We start from the raw sequence: 21,787 nt of genomic DNA, 5'->3' as shown, positions 1-21,787 counted from the left end.
TGCCTATTCAGCAATGTCATTATTAAATCTATTTCACAATATGATTAGGGGGAAAAAGAAAAGAACCTATATGTTCTAAAATATTTATAGCTGATCTTTGTTATGACAAAGAATTGAAAATTGCATAGATGTCATCAATTGGGGAATGGCCGAACAAGTTGTGGTATGTGATCATGACAAAATACTATTGTGCTATAAAAATGACAAGTCCGGAAATTTTTGACAGGCATAGAAAGACTTGTGCAAAATAACAGAGTGAAAGGAGCAAAACCAAGAGAACACGGGTACACAGTAATAACATTATTCTTAAATTGTTCTAATTTAACTAATCATTTTGAGTATTATAAAAACCCAAATTAGCTACAAAGAACCTATGTAGGAAGGTTTTTTTTTTTTGCCTCCAGAGAAAGAATTGATAACTATAAGTTTATAAGATATGACTTTACTTATACATATACCTTTGTGCCTAATGGTAGCCATCTCTATGGGAGGAGGAAGAAATATCAAAATTTCACAGTAGAGAGTAAAAGAAATTTAGATGGAAGCAGAGGAAGCAGAGATATTTTGAAAAAGACAAGTAGTACTTACAGAATTTAAAACAGTAAACAATATGAAATGCAAATTTATGGTTTTATAGTGACCTCCCTTTTTAGGTTGTGCTGTATATAAGGAAATGTATTTTTGGGGTCCTTATTAAGTTCAAAATGAATTAAAATTAGAATAAATAAATAATAAGCTGGGGGGGAGTACAGCAGATGGAACATTCTGGCCTCTGAATTCTCAAAATATTGGTGGGGGCATGAATAATGATCTCACAGGCAAGGCTTCTAATCAATGACACGTAGGTCTCTACAAAGTCTCCGTGGAGTACAATTCGGTTTTGGATAGATATTTCAGGCAAGTTGACATAGAAAATAGAAAATAGTTGACATAGACATAGAAAAATTAAGAAAGTGGCAACTTACAATAGGAAGGAATGCTCAATTTGTCGAAAAGTTCTCTTAACAAAAAAGGAATTCTTAGTGTAGTCTATCAAGAAAAGGAAAGTGTTGTAGCTAGATAATGATACTAGGAAAAAAGAAAATCCATTGCATCATTACCATTTGACCAGCTGCTAAAATGGTTTGATGTTTTACAGGCATTCTGGTAACTCTGAAGATAATCACCCACATCAATGAGACCACAATTAAATGTCTAAATATTGCATTATTTATAAAAGTCTTAAAAATGCAAAAAGCACTCCACCTGAAAGAATCAGTATATCTTCATATTCTTTTTCTGATACTATCTGTAAAGCCATGGACAAATCAGTTGACTTCCCTTTGCTACTCTGTAAAACAAGGTTAAATTTGTTAGTATACTACCTCTCACATAGAGTTGTTGTGAAATGTCCTTTGCAAAGTAATGATACTGTATTGCGTGAATCATCATTATTGTTATATTCACAAATAATCTAGAGATGTCATATTTTGAAATACAAGGTTAATTTACAAACCTAAGAACGAGTCCTATAGAGGATCACCTCAATCACTAACTATTCTAATTTTCTTTACTTTAGGGGTTCTTGGAATGCATGAACTTTTAAAAAAATTTTTGATATGTAGGTTTCAATAAGTTGGCTTTTCTTATAATCTTATATATTTTGTGTTATGTATTTATAAACATTATTTTGAGAAGAGATCCACAAACTTTCAGATTGCTATAGAAAAAGGTTAAGAAAAGCATAAATCTATACAGTTTTAAAGGGGCTGCCAGGCTTTGCCTCTCTCTTGGGCTCTCCGATAGGTCCCAGCATAAGTTACGTAATGAAGTAGATGCGATCTCCCATTGGGTGTCTCTCCATTCGAGACACTGGAGCACTCCAGCCTTCGGAGTCGAGCGGAAAGGAAAAAGAAAAATTGACTCATTCTCATTGGCCAGAGTCGTTGGCCATCCTAGGCCGAGCGCTTGACGTAAGCAGCGGCGCCTCATTCACGTACTGGGAAACGCACGGCCAGCTCGGAAGAGGCGTATCTTTTCGTCCGACTACAGGCCACACTTAGTTGCATGTGGCCTCCGTGGCTCCCTTGCGTAGCTCTGGGTCGCTGGGGCTGCTGGAGAGGGCGGTTTGGCAGAGCCATGTCTGAGAGCTCTTCCCGCCGGCCACGGCTGTCTAAGGACTCTCTGCGGCATTTACGGACGCGGGAGAAGCGCGGCTCTGTGGGGGACCGCGTGGGACCTAGCACCGTGTACTTGCAGGTGGCAGCGTCTGGGACCCGCGATGCGGGCGCAGCTCTTTACGTCTTTTCGGAATTTAATCGGTCAGTGCGCCTTCTGCCCACTCTCACTTTCCCTTTGCCCGCTCTCCTCCAGCAGTCTTCGTTCTTCACTCGTTTCAAGCTCCTGGCCTAGAAAGAGCTCTCACGTTTGATTCCCAGCTTTGCATTGTGTTACTGAACATCACTCCCCTTGGTTCCTTTATTTTTAAAATGAAGATATTGGACTTTGTGTATCCTTAAGCCCCTTCCAAACTGGGACAGCCCTCTAGATTCATTCAGTCAGTAGTGCAGGTTTCAATTCTTCCCAGAGTTCCTTGATGGGTATACTTCCTATACAGAGGCATTTTAAAGTTGTATGATTGGGTGGAAAGGATTGAATTTGGAGTCAGATCTTGTTCTGCCCTTTCTCTGACACTGGGTGAATCTTTTTATTTCTTTGGTCCTCATTGTCCTTATTTGTAAAAATGATAGATGTAGACCTGTGGACCTTTGGATCTTTGAAGTTACTTTAGCTCTAAATCCAAATAGTCTCATGATGTCTAGGACAGTGGGGAAAAGGGATAAATTGAGCAATAGCCTGGTCTTTACAAACCTACTTTTCTTTCAGGGAGGAATAGAATTTTAAAATCAAATTTATTCAGGACTAAGGAAAGAACTTGGAAAGAGGTGAGGCGTTTGTGAAAAACTTTGAATGGAAGTAGGATATTTAAACCCCAACTAAAATGTCTTGGATGATATTTTTGTAGGTATCTTTTCAATTGTGGGGAAGGAATCCAGAGGATCATGCAGGAACACAAGTGAGTTCATTTTCCTTTTGGGGCTGTGGTTGATTCTGGGTTTTGTTCCTTGTAAGGATTTTTGAAAAAGGTAAAAATGACAATGTTTTGTAAAAAAATAAAGAATTTTACAAAGAGATATACCAATGTACCCTTTCACTGTTTTATTTTCTAGATTGAAGGTTGCTCGATTGGATAACATCTTCCTTACTCGAATGCATTGGTCCAATGTTGGAGGTTTATCTGGTGAGTTTGCTTTTATATACAGCATACTAGGAAGGAATTCTTGGAATTTCAACCAAACCTGATCATTTCTTGTTTCAGCATTAACTTAACCATTCAGCAAGTAATTATTGGTTATCTAATGTATCCAAGATACTATGACAGTTCAGGTGAGCTAGAACTCCTGCTTCTCTAATTTGTTCATCATTAGCATTCAGAATAAAACCAGTGATTTATAAAGAAGTCATCTTTAATCAGTGGGTTAGCGATGAATATTTATTACTTGTTTGACTTGCTTTGCTACTGTAACAGATTTATGCCAAGAGAGTAGAAAGGGTGATCTGTGAGTAGTAGTCATGACTCATGGATTAAATAGGTTCATATTGTGGGTATATTACTTGCTGTGGTAGGTAGAGATCTGTGCTTGGAGGTAAAATGTCTTGGATTCAAATCCTGATTCCAATACTTAGTAGCTATATATTTTTATTAAGATTACTTAATACTGTCCAGAACATTGTGCTAAGTGCTTGAAGATATAGATAGAAAAAAGAAGTTTTTGCTCTCTCATGTTCTAATAAGAATACATATTAAAGATTTCACTTGCAAATCAACTGAAAAGTTCTTGTGATTGTTTTTTACTATTAATTCCACTAATAAAGCCAATGCCAAGGGCCTTGATGGTGATACTTCCTATAATAATGTAAATCAGTATCTTCTGCAGCTTATAATTTTTTTATTAAAGCTTTTTATTTTCAAATATATACATGGATAGTTTTCAACATGCGCCCTTACAAAATCTATATGTTCCAAATTTTTTCCATCCCTTTCCCCTATTCCCTCTGCTAGAAAATGTATGTAAACACGCACAATTCTTCTATACATATTTCCACAAATATCATGCTGCACAAGAAAAGGAAACTCAAAAAGAAAAAAATGAGAAAAAAACCCAAAATGCACAGTTTATAATTTTAGAAAGGTTGGATTTGTATTCAGGTCTCCCTGCATCTAAGCCCAGAACACCATTATATTTTAGGTTGTCAAAACCTTAGTAATTTAGCTTCCCTTATCAGGAAATTCCTCCCAAACAATATCACATAATCTTATTGTATTTACATATTCACTACCATGGCAGTCCTTCCTGGTGAATGTTAGTTCTTTTGTTTCTATCCACTGCTGAACCAAAATTTTTTTAAATGTATGCTGTGGACACTTGTAAAACTGCTGGTGATTGCCCACACCCTCCTACTCACCTGTTTCAACCAAATTTTTACTGTCATCTAGCTACCAACTTTCCCAGTTTCCTTCTTAGAAGGTGGAATACAGACAAGAGGGCAGCTAATTAAATGAGGTGAGGTCATTTCCTCTTTTAAACTTAAGGCTCAACTGGAGAGACTGCTTCCAACAGTATCCTCAATTATAAATGGCAAAGAGAACTGTGCAATTTTATAATATTCATCCTATTTCTTTTTAGGGATGATTCTTACCTTAAAGGAGACTGGGCTTCCAAAATGTGTTCTTTCTGGGCCACCACAATTGGTAAGTTTGAATTATTTAAACAAACTTAAGTGTAAAAATTTGTCAAAAGAAAATCTTTGGCAATTTATAGTAGTCTACCTGGTTCATTTATCTTGGGTTTTGCAGCTGGAGGAAGTAGGGAAATAGAATTACATTGTAATCCCATTTTCAGTGGTCTAAGGAAATTAGGAAGGTTAATTAACCAGAAAAGTGACTGGTACTGTGTGGTATGGAGCATTTAACTAGAAATCAGATGTGCATTCTGTTTTTGACAAATCTCTTAGATTCCCTAAATTTCAGTTTCTTTACATGTAAAAGAAGGGGAGTAGATCATTCTGTGAGATCTCTTTGGGATTCCTTTTACGTGAGGTCCTTCATTCAAGAGTCCTTAATCCTGTAAGCCTTAAGTATTAGGAATGAAACATTAAGATTATTCTTAGAAAGCAGAATTATAATTATAATTATATAGCATAAGTTCTAGATACTTTCCAAATTAGCCACAATTGGTTAACCTGATTCAGCCTTCCGTCTAATTCAGTATTACTGAGCCCTATCTTCAAATGTGGAAAGAAAACAACTTGAGTTTTTCTTTAAAAAAAGACTTCTGATGGTTTAAATTTTGGGTTTTGTGTACTAACTGATTGCAGCCTTGACCATTTCCATGAAGAAGGCAACATTTTTCTTACATCTGTGTAAAGCTTTATTTTTATCAGATACATTCTCAACTTGTATCATCTTATAGAGTTGATAGAATATTTTGTTTGTCTTTTTGTAGGAAAAATACCTAGAAGCTATCAAAGTATTTTCTGGTCCATTGAAAGGAATAAACTTGGGTATGTGTTCAGCAATGATTCATCTGCTACTCTGTTCTGATGTAGTTTTACTGTGTTGTCAGTCTTAAGATAAAAATTGGCTTTGTCAGGCAAACCGTATATGAAATCATTGATATTTTCGAAATGTTTTCTTCTATAGTCTTATTCAACACACTTTAAGTCAAGTTGTATCAACAAGTACTTGTTTTATTTTGTTCCAGAATCTGCTTAAGTGGTTAGGATACAAAGAAGAGCAAAAACCAGTTCCTGCCCACAAGGATGTTCAGGTTTTAGTGGAAGAATCAATATGTAAACAATTACATAAGATGTGCTTGGGGTAGTTGTAGGTGATCTAAGAGCAAAACAGCAGCAGTGAGGGTGACCAAGAAAGGCCTTTTACAAAAAAGTAGGATTTGAGTTGAGTATTGAACAGAGTTTGAGAAGTCAAGAAGTGTAAAAGAGAGAGAGCAGTCTAGGAATGCGAGACAGCCCAGTGAAAAGGCCTAAAGGATCTTATTTCCAGTGGATTGTATGCCACTGGATTGTAGAATACTTGAAAAAGAGCTAAATGATAGAAGAAAGGGAAAAATAGGAGGGACCAGGCTGTGATTTTTATTTGATTTTTAAAATTATTATTATTATTTTTATTTGATTCTGGAAGTAAGATGGCCAACTATTCTATTGAATAGGAAAATGACGTGACCAGATGTGTACTTTAAGAACATCACTTTGGAAGCTGAGGGAAGGATGGACTGGAATTAGGATGAATTTGAGATAGGGAGTGCTACCAAAATACTGTTTCTGTGCTCCCACAGTCTGTACTATAGTAGAGGCAGAGTGTATCAGAGATATTCAGAGGCAAAATCAATAGGATTTGGTGGGGTGAAAATGAGAAGTGAAGGATGACATTTAGGTTGGGAATATGGTAGATTTTAATAGGGAAATTGTGAAGAGGAAAGAGTTTTGAGGGAAGAATAATGTATTCATCTTTGGACAATTTGAACTTAAAATGTTATGTTTATGGAACATCTATTTCAAAATGTCCAATAGGCAATTGAAAATGTAGAACTGGATGTTAGAGTGGGGTAAATGTAAGAATTTTCTTCATAGAGAAAATTAAATACATGAGAGCTAATGAACCCACCAAGTAAAATTTAATAGAGGAAAAAGAAAAGAAGACCAAGAACATAACTTTGAGGGAACACCCATTGTTAGTGAGTATGATCTTAAATGTGGGGAAGGAGACTGAGGAATGATCAGGTAGATGGGAGAAACACCTGACGAAAGCTGTATCATGAAAACCTAGAGAAGATGAAGTATCAAGAAGGTGATTGACAGTGTCAAAGCTAAGAAGAATGAGGATTGAGAAAAGGTCATTATTTAGGAGATTGGTAACTTTGAGAGATAAGTAATAGTTGAATGCTGAGATCATATATCAGACTTCAGAAAAATAAGCGAAAGAGGAAAGGAAGTGGAAACATCAGTTGTAGATGGCTTTCTCAAGAAGTTTTTGTCCATTAAAGGGAGGAGAGATATAGAGTGATAGCTGTAGAGATTGGTCAGATAAAGTGAATATTTTTTTAAAGATAGGTGAGACATGGCTGTTTTACATTTATCATGGAAGTTGCTAGTAGACAAGGAAAGATTGAAGATTAATGAGAAATGGTAGAAGGAACAGTTTTTTGATTGAAATGGGATCATTTGTACATGTATGAGAAATTTGATTTGTCAAGAAGGGCCTCATTTCAGATCAACCAGTTGAAGAAGACATGGGGGAAAGTAAAATGAGATGAGGCAGCAAAAAGAAGGAAGTAAACTCAAAAAAATAGCCTCATTTTTTTTCTGGGAAATAAGATGAACTCTGAGAGGAAGGAAATAGATCCATGGGAAGTTCAAGGAGGGATGAAAAGATTTGGAAGAGCCTCTGGTGAGTGAGATAGTGAATGATTAGGAAGGTTAAAAAGGATTTCCTCATTGGTGCAAAAGCCTATTGAAATTTTGTTACATAAATTTTTCATTATGATTTTGTAGTTTTTCCCTGGCTTTTTTTTTTTTTTTTAAGCAAGAAGTTGAACAGAGGTTTCATATAGTGGGAGTGATCCAAGGTTGCAGTATGGAAAGGCATGCTGTTTCATTAGGAAAAGGGGTCAAGGGATTTCATATAGATTTGAGTTGGTTTAGTAAGGGGTTAGGGTGGGGAATAGAAAAGAGTATATAGGCAGTAGCTTTGTAACAAAGTGAGAAGTGGTCACAGTGAGAACAGGAAAAATAAGATTCAGGATCATAAGGCAAGGGAAAGAAATGATAAAATAGAATCAGAAAAGAAAATTTGGTTTACAGTTCTTTAGTATGGAAGAGGAATACTTGTAGGTGATGGTAAGATGAAGGATATCCTCTCTAGCCGTAGTGGAATAGAAGAAGTTGGTCATGGGAAATAGGTACTTCAGCAAATTAGGAAGTTTGGTTTGTTGAGAGTCTTCCTATGTTGTTGAAGTGAGAGGTTGGGTTAGAGAGGAAAGCCTAGAAGCCAGTCACTGAACTCATTAAAGAAGAAAGGGGAGTATCAAGGATTTTTCTAGATAATAGTTAATCATAATCTTGTTGCATAGTATAGATAGAATGATGGTGGTAGAGGGAGTATCTGAAAGTATCAGTGGGAAGCCAAGAGTCTCTAGGAATAATTTTTAGAACAACTATACACAAATACAGTATTGTGCATCTAAATAGTTGTTCCCCAGTTTAGATAAATTTAATGTTGTTGCTACTCTGGATGACTGTCTACCTAAAACCCTGTATTTTCTTGCCTCTGCTTTTATTCACCTTATTCATTATTCATAAAATAATTTTCTTTCTTCTGACCTAACTCAATGCCACTTTCTCTATTGTCTTCCTTTTACTCCCCAGGTGTTAGGGATAGCCCCACTTAAACCTGGCTTAGAATTTTGCTTTGTTGCCTCTTTAATGCAAGTATTGTATATTATGATTATCAATCTATGTCTTTCTCCTTTTTCTAATTATGCATTTTTATGCCAAAAGTATATGAGAGCAGATTATATATGGCAAACAATACTCCTGATTGTCTCACTCAATACGTCCAGATTAAAATATAATTAGGAAATATTTAAAAAAATAAAAATGTAACAAAACGCTACGTTTTAAAACCAAGTTAATATGTAGCCCATAGGGATCCTTATGTATCATTATTTGAGTTTGACACTACTACTCTCATTATTTTAGAATGGGTCATCATAATTTTGATTTAAGACTACAGTCTTTATGTACCCACCATTGGCTTTTTGGATTATAATTCCTCAGAGACTGTCATGTTTCAGCAGCATATTTGGGGAAGCTTTTGTGTTCAAAGATGTTTTTTGGTCTTAGGAGCAACTTGGAATCATTAAAAGCTTTGTAGAATTTCCCACAAGCAATATATCCTTCTTCCATTTGGACCCTTAACACTTCAATTCCCAGTGTGCTAGATTAATGAAAAATGATTCTTAAGAAAACAAAGTTAAAAAATAGTAACCAAGTTTGACCAGAACTAAGACAAGAAAAGCTGTTCAAGGGAGCATTATCTTAAAAGAATAGAGAGATCATTTTACAAGATTGCTGAATGGAACTATTCTATAAGAAAAGAAATGGGAAAACTATTAATATCTAGGAAAGACCAGTCATAATTATAAATGCAGGTACCACTTTTTTTATAGACATTAAGAAGGTAAAAAAGATTTATATGTATATTAAGGTATCCTTTATGAAATCAAGAAGGGAATAAGCTAAATTTTGCAGTTGATTAAATCAGTCTTTAAGCTATTCAGTAATTAAAATGTGAAAGTATACAAGATCTAGCTTTGTTAATTTTTTGTTGAATACCAATTTCTATACCCTTTCTACTCTCTTCCTCCACCCCCCCGAAAAAAAAATTAGAAAAAGAACCCTTAAAGACTGCTATTCAGTGAATGTTTCCTGTGTGTAAGGTCATAAACGAGTCCTTCATAAACAGCTATAATGATTCCTTGACCATCTAGATAACTTTCTTAGATAACCATGTCAACAGGAAGCATTATTCTCCACTAAAGCTGCTTTTCACTGTTATAGGATGTTCATGCAAGGGCCATCTTTTAGAAAAGATGTTAAGGTCCTTCAGATTCTTCTGTTTCTATATGAATATATATTCATATATATTATCCTGATTATGTTAAACCCCAGAACATTACTAGACTTCTTCAGTGAAAGCTATGATTTCAAAAGAGATTGACCTAATAATCCATGCAAAAAGAAATAAAAGAAATAAGAAATAACTATTGTACAGAATTTGACATGCAATAGGATGGGCAGTCCATGGAGTTATACATAGTAGTAAGGTTGGCCCATAATTCAGGAGGAGTAAGACAGTAGTCTTTGTTTTTGGTTAGTCATATCTGAATCTTTAGGACCCCATGGACCAGAGCACACCAGGCCCTTCTGTCCTCCACTATCTTTTGAAGTCTAAGTTCATGTTCGTTATTTCCATGACAATAATCTATCTTATCCTCTGCCATAACTTTTTCCTTTTGTCTTCAATTTTTTCCACTGGGTCTTCTTATTATGGTCAAAGTATTTAAACTTTCGCTTTAGTATCTGACCTTCCAAGTCAGATTTAATTTCTTTGAAATTAATTTCTGAATTAATTTCTTTAAAATTGACTGATTTGATCTCCTACGTCTAGCACCGTAGTTTAAAAATATTGATTTTGCATCACTCAGCTTTCCTAATGGTCCATCTCTCTCATCCATACATTGCTACTGGAAAAACCATAGGTTTTGAGTTATACATCTCTTTATCAGTATACTGTCTGGATTAGGCATGGCTGTTTTTGCTTTTGAGCAAGCATCTTTTAATTTCATGATTGCAATCACCATCTGCAGTAATCTTGGAGCTTAAGAATATAAAATCTGGTACTGCTTCCATTTCTTTTCCCTTGCTAGAATGTTAAGATCTTAGGCTTTGATGTTCAGTTTCAAGCCAGCTTTTACATTCTCTTTCACCTCTATCAAGAAGCGTCTTAATTCCTCTTCACTTTGTACAATTAAAAGTGTTATCATTGGCATATCTGAGATTATTGCTCCTTCTCTCAACAACCTTAATTCCAAGTTTTGATTCATCTAGCCTGGCATTTTGCATGGTGTACTCTCTCTATATATATGTTGACAGTATATAGCCTTGTACTCTTTTTCCAATCTTAAACCAATCATTTAGTCCATATTTGGTTCTAAATATTGCTAATTGGCCTACATATACCTTTCTCAGGAGATAAGTAAGATGATCTGGTGCTCCCATCTCTGAAAACTCGCCATTTTTTGTTGTGATCCACTCAATTAAAGACCATAATCAATAGAGTAGAAGTAGATGTTTTTTAGGAACTCCTTGCTTTTCCCATAATCCATATGTATGTGTGGATTATTAGTATGGATTATGAATCCATGAATGTTGGCAATTTGGCTCCAGTTTTTCTGGAGGTTGAAAACCACCTTGTTCTTTATGTAATCCTTGGTTCACATATTGCTGAAGCCTAGTTAGATTCTTATCTTAAGCATGTATAAAATGAGTGCATTGTTTAGTAATTTGAACTTTGGCATTGCCTTTCTTTAGGATTGAGATTTAAACTACCTTTTCCGATCCAAAATGGTTGAGTTTTTCAAATTTGCTACCATATTGAGTACAGTGCTTTAACAGCATCATCTTTTAGGATTTTAAATAGCTTAGCTGGAATTGTATCATCTCTACTACCATATCAAACAATGCTTCCCAAGGCCCACTTGACTTCATTCTCCAGTTAGATTAGTAACCACACCATCATGTTTATTGGTGTGGTTTCTTTATGTGCTTCTTTTGTATTTTCTTACAACCTCTTAATTTCTTATGCTTCTGTTTAGTCCTTACTATTTTTGTCTTTTATCATGTCAGTTATTTCATGAAACATTCCCTTAATATCTCTAATTTTTTGAAGACATCTCTTGTCTTTCCCATTCTTTTGTTTTCTATTCTTTGCATTGCTCATTTTTCCTTGCTATTCTCTGGAACTCTGCATTCATTTGATTATATCTTTTTCTTTCTCCTTTCTTTTTTGCTTTCCTTTTTTTTCTCAAGTATTTGTAAAGTCTCATCAGAGAGTCATTTTTTTTTTTTCTTGCTCTAATTTTTCTTTGGAATGATTTTTGTTGCTGCTTCCTGTACAGTATTGTGAACTTCTATCCACAGTTTGATCACATTATCCTTTAATTCATCACCTCTACTTCATATTCCTCAGGGATGTTATTTAGGTCATACCTATATAGTCTGATAGTTTTCCCTACTTTCCTCAATTTAAGTGAATTTTGAAATAATAAGCTTATGATCTGAGCCATAGTCATTTGCAGTTCCAAGTCTTGTTTTAACTGATTGTATGTGACTTTTCCACAATTGACTGCAAAGTATATAATCAACCTATTGATCTTCTGGTGATGTCCATTGTTGTTAAAAAAAGAGTGCTTGTAAGACTAGTAAATTATCTTGACAATATTAAGAAAGGAGGCATTGGATTTTGACATATAGTACTTAAAAAAAATTCTAATTATAATAGAAAACATTAATGATATTTTAACCTATAGGTGCTCTGTAAGTTCTAATTTATGGTGATGGAAATATTCTATTTTCTCTGAATTGTCTCTTTAAAAACTGTTAGAATGCTTTGCTTCATAGTGATGTGAATAGAATATATTGATTGAATGGTCCTGGACTTATCATCTCAATACCCCAAGACTAAAATTGTAAATTACATATTTGGATTGGAAGAGGGAATTTCCCTACTTAATTTGTGAATAAAAGGTCTAGAAAAGTAAGGAACACAAATTTTTATCTATAATAAAGAGAATTATTTTACAGCTTAATCTTATTTCATTTCCTCTGTGAATATACTAATTTGTTTTTTTGTTCAATGTCACATAGCTGTACGACCTTATTCTGCTCCAGAATACAAAGATGAGACCATGACAGTTTTTCAGTTGCCTATACAAAGTGAGTATAGTATTTAACTTCCTGGTAGAAGAGTGTGTGGTTTTCTGGCCAAGGACAATTTGGATGAAAATTAAATTGTTCCATTCAGTCAGTCAATATATATACACATATATACAGCATTTCCTCTGAATTCCTATATTATACCCATGGGATGTTGTGGGGAATATAAAAGCATGGGGCATGGCAATTTGCATTTCAGGTAGGAACAGACATGGCTACCCTAACATTTAAATTGTATTGTATATTGAATAGACTAGAGGAATTAGAAGAAAAAAGATGATAGAATGAAGAACTTGAGAAGTTTAAGCTGATTTGGAGTTAAAGGATTTGTGTTCAAATTTTGCTTTTGCTGATTGGACTAATGACTTCATCTCTCTGTGTTTCATTCCCTTTTTAAAACCATCTTTGAAGAATCTTCTAACTCTAGTATTCTGTGATTTTATAGGTTAAAATTTATCTAATCCACTGTTATTAGGTGAAAAAAAGATCTAGAAAGATCGTGTCTTGCCACAGTCATATAGGTCATAAAAAATAGAACCCAAATTTGAATCCAGGTCTTTGATATCAAATCTAGTGTTCTTTACACTCTACTATATCAGGACTTGAACGTTTAGGAAAAGCTCCATGAAACATAGTATGGAGGGGATGATATTTTAAGTGGAGAGAATAGCATAAGCCAAAGCATTGGTGTTTTGGGGACAGTATGGAGAATGTCCTGACAGTAAAAAGTTGGAACAAAAGGGGAAGAAAAGATTGTGTAAGAAAACAGGATTTGTGGAGCTAGTAGCTATTTTATCTGACAGTAATAGTGTGTTATTTCCATCCTTAACATTTAAAATGACTTGGGTTTAAGAATACCTTGATCCTTTTAGGATCAAGCTTTCTCAACTGACGCAGTACATTTTTTTTTTTTACCCATATGATAAAGAAAATAGAAATAGTTGGATGAAATTTTTTTTATTTTAAAAAATTTCATGAGTTCTTTGGTGATAAGAAAAAACTAAAAAATGTTGAACAGTTATTTCTGCTATCTCAGCAAGATAGACTACACTGTTTTTTGCCTAGTTGAACTTAATTTAAGCTATATTACAACTAATTTAATTTACAACTAAAAGTTAGCTTATAAACTACTTTTATATGGGATTTTAATGTTTACAATATTTTCTTCACAATGGCCTTATTAGGTAGAAAGTGTTCTTCCACTGAAGTCCTCCTTTGATTCCCATTATAGTATAAAGACCTAGGCTTTTAGAAAGAGATTTTAATAAAGCACAGGTGTAGGTAGCTTCTATCAGGCTGAAAAGCTGATTAAGAACTGCATGCCTGTTAGTGTACCACTGTAGCTAAATCAAGTATATTCATTGTCAGATTGACTATAGCACCTTAGTGAAATACCATTTGTAGAATATTATTATCCCTCAGTGGAAAGGAGTATTCCCACCACTGAAATCACAGGTCTTAGAAATATTAAAATAAGAAATCAGCATTCTGGGCTTTATATTTTTTGTGTTGAATTGTAGCATTCAGGGAAAAAAACTTTAAAAGGTTGTCAGTTATGACACCATATAAAATCTTTCATATAAGTCCATGAGAGGTAGCATGGCACAGTTAAGTTATATTCCTATATAATATTCACATTTGGAAGTCAGCATCTGAATTCAAGATCTAAATAACTTATGTGGTCTTAGCTGAATCACTTCCCCACTGCATCCCAATTTCTTATGTATAAAATGTGGGGGATTGTACTAGGTGAATTCTCAAGTCCCTTCCATCTCTAGATCCCATGAACATATAGAAGGAGTCTTTGAAGTAGAAAAACTTATTTGTGCTCTGGTGTTTTCTGTAATGCTATAGCAGTTCATCCCAGGAAACTATATTGCAGTAGAAATAATCTCATTTTACAAAGTTTATAAAAGGCATAATTTTATTACTTTTGAGCATGCTCCTCTTACCAGCTGAGAAGTATCTCTGCTTTGAAAGTGGGGTTTCTATTTTTTTGAAGTCTAATTAAAGTTGCTTGTTCTCTATCCAGGCAAATGGGTTGCAAGTGATTACCAGTTATCTCAGCATTCCAGAAAGTCTCCCACCAGGTTAAATCCAAACTATCTTGCCAACTTTGAATCTTTTAAAAGTGAACAGCAACTTTCAGATAGTGATGGAAATGATTCTCCAAAGGACATAGGTAGGATGGTTTGTATTTTTCCTTTGCTAATATAATCTTAACATTTTAAATTAATTTTGAAAAGTGTTGATAAACTAGGTTTTTCTTGAATTGATACAGGGAAAAGAATTAACAGAAGAATTCTTGGCTTACATTATCCTTGTAGTTTAGGTGTCAACTTATTTCAAAGGACAGCTTACATTTCTGCTTTTATAGCTACTTTTTTTAGCCTTGAAAACCTGAGACTTTGATTTTTAATTCAAATTAAGTAGACCATATTTTTCAATTCATACTAATGATATTTTATGAACTATGAATTCAGGGTTGTTGGGTATTTTTTGCCTGTGCCAAGTTAAATATTTATGTATAAAATACTGTGCTAAGTTAAAAAATAATTGGTATACCTGTAGAATCTGAGCTGTAAAGGATAGAAGTTGTTTAATAATGTTTATTTGAACAGAAATCAAGACTTCCAGCAGTCTTGGGTCATTCAGGACCTAGAAGCAGCTTTTTCTATTTTTAGTGGCCTTAATTTTGAGGTAAATTTTTTAAAAATTCAAGTCAAAGTTTAATTTACTAAAACTTTGATTTGTTCCTCCAACTATTTCCTCTGGGCCATATAAAATAAATTTGAACTTTATCTTATATGACTATTTTTTAGATAATTAAAAACTATTACATTCTTATTTAAATTATTTTTCTAGATTAAACATATATCATACTTATTGTATAATATGCTTTAATAGTTATATTCTTATAATCTTGGCCACCCTCCTGAACAGGATCCAGGTTCTGAATGTAATTTCTAAAATATGATATCCAGAATTGAATAACAAATATAGCCTCATTAAAGCAAAGCACAGTGAGATATCTTCTTTCATTTTGGATATTAGGCCACTTAAAATAGTCTCGTTTTTGGCTGTCATCTCACATGTTGACCCACAGCATTAAGATCACTAAAATTATCATTTCTTTTTCAAACTAATTATTACTGAGCTAAAATTATTTTATCTTAATGCAATTGAAGTATTTTAACCAATCTGTAGATATTATTATATCTACTAAATTTCATCTTAAGATATTTTGCTTCTAGATCTTTTTAGCTAATTGGCCATCCAATTTTTTAGCTATCACTTTCTGCTTTGTATCATCCACAAACTCCCATTCAAATAGAAATTGCTTGCTATTTTGTGTTTGGAATATTTGTAAAGCCACATTTGCTATGCTGCTTTTCTGGCTATTCAACAAATTTCACATTCACAATATTCAAACCATTGGGTATTTTAAGTATTTCAAATATTATTTGCATTAATGAAAGCACCTCTTAGTGTTGCTCAAATGTTTTTGGGTTAATAAAATATTCTTTACCTGATTTCTGGGAATACTTCAGCATGGGTCTTTGAAGTTGTCTTTTCAAACAAAGAGAAAAAGAGATTGTCAGCAATATAATATTGTCTAGAGGCTGTATATGCATAGTGTAAGTATTATTTCTAAATATTGAGAAGAAAAAAACACTTTGCTGTAATACTATTTAACAGGTGCTAGGGAAAGGTGAAAGATGATGTAAATTTTACAATTCTTAAGAAGTAAAAACATACATGAAATAGTAGTGATTAATAGACAGTATGGAATTAAAATTTCAATTTAAGGCAGCATTGTGAGGTAGTGGAAAGTACACTAGACTGGGTTGATATACTCTCCCTGCCACTTTTTTATTATTAACTTTGGCACATTGCAAAATATGGTTCTGAATTTTCTGAAGTGATTCTGGAGGAGATAGTAAGGCTGATGACTTTGTGCAACTCTGCCTCATTTAAATGTCACATCCATGCACAAATTGAGATAGCACCCTGTGTCATTGGTCTCTTCAAAAAAACAAAGGATAAATATGTTACTCTGAATGAGTTACTTATGTATACTCAAGTAGTTCCCTAAAATTTGTCTACTAAGTCAAAATTCATTTGCCCATGCTTATAGATATTGATTGATTGAATGAAGCTGATCAAGTTTGTTTCGGAAGGGGCTCCTAGATGGCATGATGGATAGAGTACTGGCCCTGAAGTCAGGAAGGAGGACCTGAATTCAAATCCTGCCCCTGACACTTAGCACTTACTAGCTATGTGAACCTGGACAAGTCACTTAGTCCCAATTGTGTCCTCCTTCCCCCCCAAAAAAGTTTGTTACAGAAGATTCTTTGCTAAATGTGTGTGCAAACGTACACATATGTATGTGTATACACACACATTTTATTTACATAAACACACACACACAATGTATATTGGCATAATTTAGGAGCATCCTTAATTTCTCTAAATTTTTTCAAGGAGAAGACTGAAAAATTGAGGTTATAAAATTCTACACTTAGTGGTTCCCTGTTAATGAAACACTTTTTTTTTATTAAAGCTTTTTATTTTTCAAAAGATATGCATAGACAATTCTTCAACATTAGCCCTTGCAAAAACCCTGTGTCCCAATTTTCTCCCCGTATCTCCCACACCCTCCCCTAGATGCAAGTAGTCCAGTATATGTTAAACATGGTAAAAATATATGTTAAATCAAATGTATGTATACATATTTATACAATTATCATGCCATACAAGAAAAAAAGAGAAGCAAAATAAAATGCAAGTAAACAACAACAAAAAGAGTGAAAATGCTATGTTGTGAACCACACTCAGTTCCCACAGTCCTCTATCTGGGTGTAGATGGCTCTCTCCATCATTGAACAATTGGAACTGGTTTGAATCATCTCATTGTTGAAGAGAGCCATGGATGAAACAGTCTCTTAAAGCACAATGTGCTTTAAGGTCAATGAAAATTGGAATGGTTAGAGCACTGGTCTTCAAACTTTTTGTGCACTCCATTAATAAAACAAATTTATAATACCTAATAGGTATCAATTATATACTATTATTCTAATATGCTGTGTACATTACAAAACATACACAAAAAGTAGAAAATTTTAAAAGGATGATGTTTTGTTCAGATCATGTACTTGGTAGCTCTATGATAATGGAACATGAGATATTTATAGGTTATTCAAAAGTTTCATAGGGCATATTTGATTCTTAACTATTTTATTGAATTCACTTCTGAATCTATTGGGGGCTCAGAAGAACCAGAAGTTTTGTGTTTTTTTCCCTTTGTAAGTTCTTTGATGGCTTGCATAGTTTCTCTAGCTGGACTGGATGGTTTTTTGAATATTTTAACATCTATGTTGATGCTACATTTCTGTCATTTTATTTTTCCTTATTCATCACATTTTGTTTACCTCTTCTTTTCCCTCATCACTACTTTTAATGTTTCCATTCCCTCACTACTTTTTTAAGCCTGGATTATTCCTACCAATGTTCTAAACCAACCAATCATTTCATACCTCCTAATTATTTCCAGCCTTAACTCTCCATAGAAGTTGATCTAAACATTTTCTTTTCTATTCATGCTTCATACATTTCTCATTTATTTATTGTCTATTTTTATTATCTTTTCTCCTAAAGTGTTCAGATACTTTGACATTTTGTACCTATTTAATACTAATTTAAACAAATTGTTGTTTCCTCTCCATCGTTATCAATGCTTTGCTATAGAAATTGCTACAGAAATTGATGTGCCTGCTTTTTTGTATTGAGCATAATACAATTTATTACATTCCTTGTTATTTAAGTGTACTTTTTATAAATTATTAGATTTTTTGATCCATTTTGTGATATGATTTTTTCCTTCTGTTACATCTGTTTTATTATTATTTTTTTTAATTAAAGCAAATTAGCACTAGTTACTTATGAGCAGCTAGGTGATGCAGTGCCACCAGACCAGGAGTCAGAAAGACTTAATCTAAGTTCAAAGTTGGCCTTAGATACTTTATTAGCTGTATGACTCAAGGCAGGTAGCTAAACTGTCTTGATTTTCTCATCTATAAAATGAGCTAGAAAAGAAATGGCAAATCACACTAGTGTCTTTACTCTCAAAAAATGGGATCATGAGGAATCGGGCATGACTGAACAACAATAAAAAGTTACCTATAGCTTGTTTTATTTTAAAGGATCCAATCTCTCCTACTTCTTTTCTCCAAAATCAATCCTTTCTTCATATTCTGCTTTCTATTTCTTGATTAGTTTTGGCTTCTTTACTTTAATCAAAGACATGTGGAGAGGAGGAATTTGCCAATATCAGGAGACAGATCTTACTCATTATGGAAGTTAGATTATCCCCAGGTACAAGTGTTGAAGCTTCCTAGATCCTTAATTTACCAGTTCCAGAACTTGTCAATATATTATTTAGACTTACCTTTTTTCAATAAGATTAAAGTTCATACTGCTTCTTTGTTTGAACAATCTTACCCTGTGTTACTGTGATTTTGAAAAATACTCTGTCACTTCCTTTTTCTTTCATCTCTGTCCCTTTCACCTCTGCCAGAACACCCAAACCCAAAACTTTCGTCTCCTTGTTCTCTCAGTGACCTTCAAGCAAGTCTTGAAGCAAGCCTTACAATATGTTAGCACTGGTTTAAAGAGAAAAAAAAAAAGAAAATGAATGGAAAATACTCTTTATTTAAAAATTCCTCTAAAGTATTAGATATTTTCCTTAGAAGACCCATTCATTTTCAAGTTTTCTAAGTAAGTTTTTCTGCTTACATTTACCCTCTTAACTCATATTTATAGCTCTAATGAGAGCCTGTCTCCAAATTTCAAAATGTGTATTAGGTATTTTTTTCCTTTTGAAATCTAGGCAATTTTAATTGAAACAAAATATATCTTCCCTCCAAAACCAACTTGCCCTCCCAACATTCCTGTTTCTTTTAAAGGCATCACTGTTGACTCTAGTCACCTCAGCCTAAAATATTTAACTCATGTTGATGCTTCATGTCTTCCATTTATTTGCTTTTGCAAAAATATTATTTCTTGATTTCTTTCTCTAGCCACAATAATATACAGGTAATAGATGAAACAAAAAGGAATTATAATAAGCATCTATTCTTCTGTCTTTAGACTAATATTAAATTTCATGGTCCATGTAGTGAATCTTATTCATCCAGGGTACTTGCCTTTAGTTGAGCAGATGGCATGCTGTGTTCTCTGTTTAATATTTGATTTTTTTTCTTTAGATGACAGTTGGAAAATAAAAAGCAGAGACCCGTCTTTGGTGGTAGCTTTCATCTGTAAGGTAAATTCTGTTTTATTCAGAGAAACTTTTTGAGCTCTAGTAACTATTAAATGAAATTCCTACTCATATTCTTACTAGATGGTACTTATAATGTTGATATGTTTGATATTCATTAGTACCTAGCACATTTTTTCCCCTCAATAATTTGATGAAAAAGACTTGCAAATAATTTTAGGAGAAAAAGAAAACAAATGCCCTCAAAAACTTTAAAAACATAAAAGAACATAAAAAGCTCCATTAGAACCTTTTCTTTTAGTTCTGCAAGTCTTGTAATTTTAACCCTACAGAATACAGTTTTTCTTTATAAACAGTGTTATCAGTGTTGTTTGGTTCTAGGGATTGGCCTGAGGTTCTAAGAACTTAGGAATCTAAGAATTTTAAAATAACAGGCATTATTACTACCCTGACTTTCCCCCCAAAGATTATTATTTAAGTTTTGAGTTCCAGTTCTACCTCCTTCCCATCCCTTTCCTACTCATTCATTTGTAAATGTGGAATCATGTAAAATATATTTCCATGTTTGCCATATTAAAAAAAAATTAAAAATAAAACAAGAAAATGAGAAAATTATATTTCAGTTTGCATTCAGAGTTTATTAGTTCTCTCTCTGGAGGTTGAGAGCATTTTTTCATCATGAATCTTTTGGAATTGTGTTGGATTTATATTGATCAGAATAGCCAAATCTTTCACAGTTGATCTTCATTATGGCATGCTTTAACCATGCACAATGAATGATTTCCTGGTTCTTCTTACCTTACTTTGCTTCAGTTTATAGGAATTTTGCTCTTTTTTTTCCGAAACCACTTTTCTTTTCAGTTCTTATAATAGTACTTCACCACAATCATATACCATCATTTCCTAATTGTTCATCATTCCTAATTGATGAATTCTTTGTCACCCACTAAATCAATGTTTTTATATATACAGGCCCTTTTCCTTTTTTCTTTAATCTCATTGAGATACAGTCCTAATAGTGGTTATGCTGGCTCAGTTTTATAGTCCTCTGCAAATAGTTCTAGATTGTTCCCTAGGGTGGCTGCAGCAGTTCACAACTCCACCAACAGTTCATTAGTATATCTATTTTCCCTCATCCCTTCCAGCATTTTTTCTAGGTATGAGGTGGTACTCAAATTTGTTTTAATTTGTCTTTCTTTAATCAGTCATGATTTAGAACACTTTTTCATATAACTATAGATATTTTATTTCTTCTGAAACTTCCGTTTCATATCCTTTGACCATTTGTCAGTTGGGGAATGACTCTTATTTTTACAAATTTGACTCAGTTTCCTTTTGAGAAATGAGGCCTTTATCAAAAGAATGTGTTGTAAACTTTTTTGATGTTACTTTATTGTCTGTGGTGGTGGTGGTTGTAGTTTAGTTGTGTCCAGCTAGCTCTTCATGATCCCATAGACCATAACATGCCAGGCTTTTCTTATCCTTTACTGTCTCTCAAAGTCTGTCCAAGTTTGTGTTTCTATGACACTGTCTGTCCATCTCATCCTCTTCTATTCCCTTTTCCTTTTGCCTTTAATCTTTCCTAATATCAGAGTCTTTCTCAGTGTTTCCTGTCTTCTCATTATATAGTCAAAACACCTAAACTTTAGTTTTAGAATTTGACCTTCCAGTGGATATCCTGAATTAATTTCTTTAATGGTGGATTTTGATTTGATCTCCTGCTGTCTAAGGGAGTCTCAAAAAGTCTTCTTTAATATCACAATTTGAAAGTTGATTTTGTGGTGCTCAGCTTTTCTTAATGTCTTAACTCTTGTGGTTATATGTTGCTATTGAAACCCATATCTTTGGCTATAAAGACCTTTACTAGCAAGGTGGTATCTCTGCTTTTTA

The 21,787-nt window shown here is 33.7% G+C and overlaps 1 protein-coding gene across 1 annotated transcript in view; it reads left to right on the top strand.

The window, feature by feature from the left end:
* Positions 1 to 2,001: 2,001 nt before the first annotated feature.
* Positions 2,002 to 21,787, top strand: part of ELAC2 (elaC ribonuclease Z 2) — a 65,973-nt gene continuing 46,187 nt past the window's right edge. The window contains exons 1-8 of the mRNA XM_051995582.1: positions 2,002 to 2,300; positions 3,005 to 3,055; positions 3,210 to 3,280; positions 4,728 to 4,792; positions 5,547 to 5,604; positions 12,550 to 12,618; positions 14,651 to 14,800; positions 19,884 to 19,942. Of these exons, the coding sequence (XP_051851542.1) occupies positions 2,047 to 2,300; positions 3,005 to 3,055; positions 3,210 to 3,280; positions 4,728 to 4,792; positions 5,547 to 5,604; positions 12,550 to 12,618; positions 14,651 to 14,800; positions 19,884 to 19,942 (777 nt within the window). The 5' untranslated portion in view covers positions 2,002 to 2,046. The remainder of the gene's footprint in view (positions 2,301 to 3,004; positions 3,056 to 3,209; positions 3,281 to 4,727; positions 4,793 to 5,546; positions 5,605 to 12,549; positions 12,619 to 14,650; positions 14,801 to 19,883; positions 19,943 to 21,787) is intronic.

The sequence above is a fragment of the Antechinus flavipes genome, chromosome 4 (assembly GCF_016432865.1).
Source record: "Antechinus flavipes isolate AdamAnt ecotype Samford, QLD, Australia chromosome 4, AdamAnt_v2, whole genome shotgun sequence".
NCBI classification, from domain to species: domain Eukaryota; kingdom Metazoa; phylum Chordata; class Mammalia; order Dasyuromorphia; family Dasyuridae; genus Antechinus; species Antechinus flavipes.
This window is presented reverse-complemented; position numbering and strand designations above follow the sequence as displayed.